The sequence below is a fragment of the Monoraphidium neglectum genome (assembly GCF_000611645.1).
Source record: "Monoraphidium neglectum strain SAG 48.87 unplaced genomic scaffold scaffold05054, whole genome shotgun sequence".
Lineage (NCBI taxonomy): Eukaryota > Viridiplantae > Chlorophyta > Chlorophyceae > Sphaeropleales > Selenastraceae > Monoraphidium > Monoraphidium neglectum.
In genome coordinates, this window is record NW_014008576.1 from 232 (window position 1) to 3,641 (window position 3,410).

At 67.6% G+C, this 3,410-nt stretch overlaps 1 protein-coding gene across 1 annotated transcript; it reads right to left on the bottom strand.

The window, feature by feature from the left end:
- Positions 1–2,890: 2,890 nt before the first annotated feature.
- Positions 2,891–3,109, bottom strand: MNEG_15127 (hypothetical protein; the record flags this gene model as incomplete). Its single annotated transcript, XM_014036402.1, has 1 exon — positions 2,891–3,109. A coding segment is annotated over one exon (219 nt), but the record flags the coding sequence as incomplete, so codon positions are not given.
- Between the last annotated feature and the right edge of the window lie 301 nt (positions 3,110–3,410).

The window sequence follows — 3,410 nt, forward strand, 5'->3', positions numbered from 1 at the left end:
TGCTGCTGCTCCTGCTGCTGTTGCTGTTGTTGTCGCTGCTGCTGCTGCTGCTGCTGCTGCTGCTGCTGCTGCTGCTGCTGCTGCTGCTGCTGCTGCTGCTGCTGCTGCTGCTGCTGCTGTGCCTGCTGCTGCGCCTGCGCCTGCTGCTGTGACGGGGCAGCTGCCAGCGGCTCTTGCTGCCGCCCCAACCGACTCTCCTGCCCTTGGCATCCTGCTGCCTCTTTGACCTCGGCCGCCTCATTATCCACCGGTGCTCGGGCCTCTTCTGCACCATGCCCTTGCACAAGCGCGTCGCCAGGCGCCCTTTGGGCACCAGCGGGGTCCGAGGCAGCGGCGGGGGTGACCTGGTCGTTGGTATCCTCGGATCCGAGGTAGGTGCTCAGCCTGAGGCGCGCCAGGCAGACGGGCCCCTGCGATCGAGCGTGTTACGCGAGGGGGGGAGGTGAGGCGGGGGTTTCGATGGATGAAATCGTTGGGCGGACGGGGCTGCGCCGCGGCGGGGAGCCAGACGAGCAGGGGGGCCAGTGCAGGGGCACCTGGCAGGCGGTTGCGGCACGCCGCAGCGGCTTGCTCTCGCCGACGAGGTGGTTGACGTGCGCGGCGCCTGCGCTGGGCCCCGCCCCATCCCACCCAATTCCCCGGGCAGCCATCCCCATGCATCCTCTGCCCGCAGATCCTCCTCTGCAGTGGGCGCCGCACCTGCTCGGATTCGTCCTCGCCCTCAAAGTCTTCTCCGGGCCGCCCCGCGGCAATCGACCCGCCGAGCGTGCCGCTCGCCTGCCGCGGCAGCTTCTCATGCGCAGCAGGTGCGGCGGCGGCGCCCGCGGGCGGCGGCGGCTTTGCGCCGAGCAGCGCCGAGAAGTCGACGGGCTCCGCGGCGTCCAGGCTGTGTGCCTTGGGGTGCGCGGGCGCGCCGCATCTGTCGAGGTCGGGCACAGGGGCCATGCAGGAGCACGCGGCGCCCATGGTGGCTGCGGCGGTTTTTGCTGCGCGGCGGTTTCCAGCGGTAGCTCAGTAGCAGTGGAGCGTGTGCGGCTGCAGGACGTGGTCTTGTTCAGGTCTTCGATTGTAATTATTCTTCAGGAGTTTTCGGTCGACGACCTCTCAGGCCGCGCGTGCGGGGTCCATGATGGAGCCGCGGCTGGGTTTCAGCTAGGCGCGGGGGAAGGCTTCACGATAATTGGTGCTTAAACGTTGCGGCAAATTCAAAGCTAGATTGTCGTACATTTCGCGAAGTCGTGCACGGCTTGCAGGTGCACCGTCAGCAGGGCGTCAGCTGCTGCTGCCCCTTTGCAAATCGTGCACATGGCTGTGCCACACTAGGGATCCACCTGAGTTCTGCCCCAGGTTTTTCTCGATACCAACCAGCAACCGCTTGGTTACAAGCAAAGCCCGCTTGTCAGCAGGTTGTCGGACGGCCCGACTAATCCCCCATCGGCCTACCGCCGCGGCCCATCCATCCCCAGCCGGGACCGGAGCAGCCCCTCAATCCGCTCCCGCCTCCCCTCTAAGATCCGCAAGTCTCGCAACCGCCGCGTCGCGTCCTCGGCGGGCGCGCAGAGCCAGCCGCCGCCGGATTCGAGGTCCCCCAGCGTGACGGCGACCACCCGCCACCAGCGGCGCCCGAGGCGCCGCCGCGCGGCGGCGCGGGCGCCGGGCAGCTGTCGCCTGACTAATCTGTCGTGCGGCGAGAAGCGGTCCATCAGCAATTCCTCGATCGCCGTCTGGCAGTCGACAAGGATTATGTCGTCCTCTGATGGGCCGGTTGATGGAGGGGTTTGGTGCTGCTGCTGTTGCTGCTGCTGCTGCTGCTGCTGCTGCTGCTGCTGCTGCTGCTGCTGCTGCTGCTGCTGCTGCTGGCTGCTGTCCGATTCGTCTGAAATTGAAGATGTCCAGTGGGTGGGCGGAGGGACAGGCTCATGCGTCTTTGATGAGGGTCAAAGGAAGCCATACGCACCCACCACACACCGCGGCGCTCGCCCAAAGCCCTCCAAAACGGGCAGTCAATCACCCATCACTTTGCCGGCTCCCCGCAAGCGCAACAGCACGCACATCTGAGCCAACGGCAGACGCAAGGCGCGCACCTTGCACAAAGATCGCGACCCTCAATTGGGGAAGCAGCACATCTGCATCAGGCGGCGTCTCCACGGCCAGCCCCATGCGGCGCGACAGTACGTGCAGCGCCTGCGCGCGCGTTCGGGGACATTTTTGCTTGAAGTGAGTTTTGGGGCATTCGGGTCAGTCTGCTCCCTGGGGTGGCGCCGCCGCTCACGGATTGCGCACGCCGGGGCGCCGTGCCGCGCCGCGTGCGTCCAGCGGTCCCGCGGGCGGCGATCGGGACGCGCCAAAGTGCCGAGCGCCCACGGGGCCCGGCGCGGCCGCCCCGCCCGCTTCCGCCGCGAGCACCCACAGCGGGAGAGCGCCGCTGTCCCCCCTGCCGCATCTCGCAGGCCAAGTGAATGCGATCCAGCTGCATTCTGAACTTATGCTTGCAGGTGCAGGATTACAACCATTGCAGGTGCAGGATTAGAACCATTGCAGATGCAGGTGCAGGATTAGAACCATGCAGGGGGTGGGCCATCACCTGATTCACGGCCGCCTGCCGCCTGTCCAAGGGCTCATCAGATCGCGCGTGGTACGACAGGTCGCGCTTGATGCGCCCCAGCTGTCAGGCCGTCGATTCAAACGCCAGGAAGATCAGGGCGCATTGCGGGGGAGGGTAGCGGGAGGAAGAAAAGCAGCGGTGGGTGGGTTGAAAGGTGAGTTGTGTGTGGTGATGGACAGGGTAGTAGACGGGGGCGACAGCAGCTGGTGGTGACAGCCGCGACAACTGTAGAGGAGTCCGAGGCTGGCGCCGCCGGCCCCCCTGAGTTAGTCAGCGTTGACTCACCAGAGCGGGGTCCCGCGCAACCTGCGCCGCAAGCGCCGCGCCCACGCCCCTCGCCGCCGGCCCGGCGCAGCAGCGCGCGTACGGCGCCGCGCCACCCGCGCCGGCGCCAGCGCCGCCGGCGCCCGCGTCGGCGGCGGCGAGGAGGTGGGGCAGGGTGCGGGCGATGTGAAGGATGGCTGTGTATGAGTTGGCGATGGCCGGCTGCACGGGCACGAATTCCTGCGGATTGTCGGAGCAAAAGCAGGGGCGGGGCACACATCATCATGTCATGACCGTGCGGCACTGGTGCGGTACGCTGCGCAGATATTGGCCGCGTCCGCCCAGCATCGGTCTGGGGTTGCAGGGAGGCTGAGAACATGCTTAGTTGGGGGGCGGCCGGGGGCGCCGACACCGCCGGCCGCGTCAGGCACCAATAGCCGCCGTCGCGGATGGAGAGGGGCCGTCGCTGAAACAGCTTTGCCCACGAACGCCACGTGCGGGCGCGCCTGGTACGCCTCGAGCACCCGCCGCCGCACGCCCG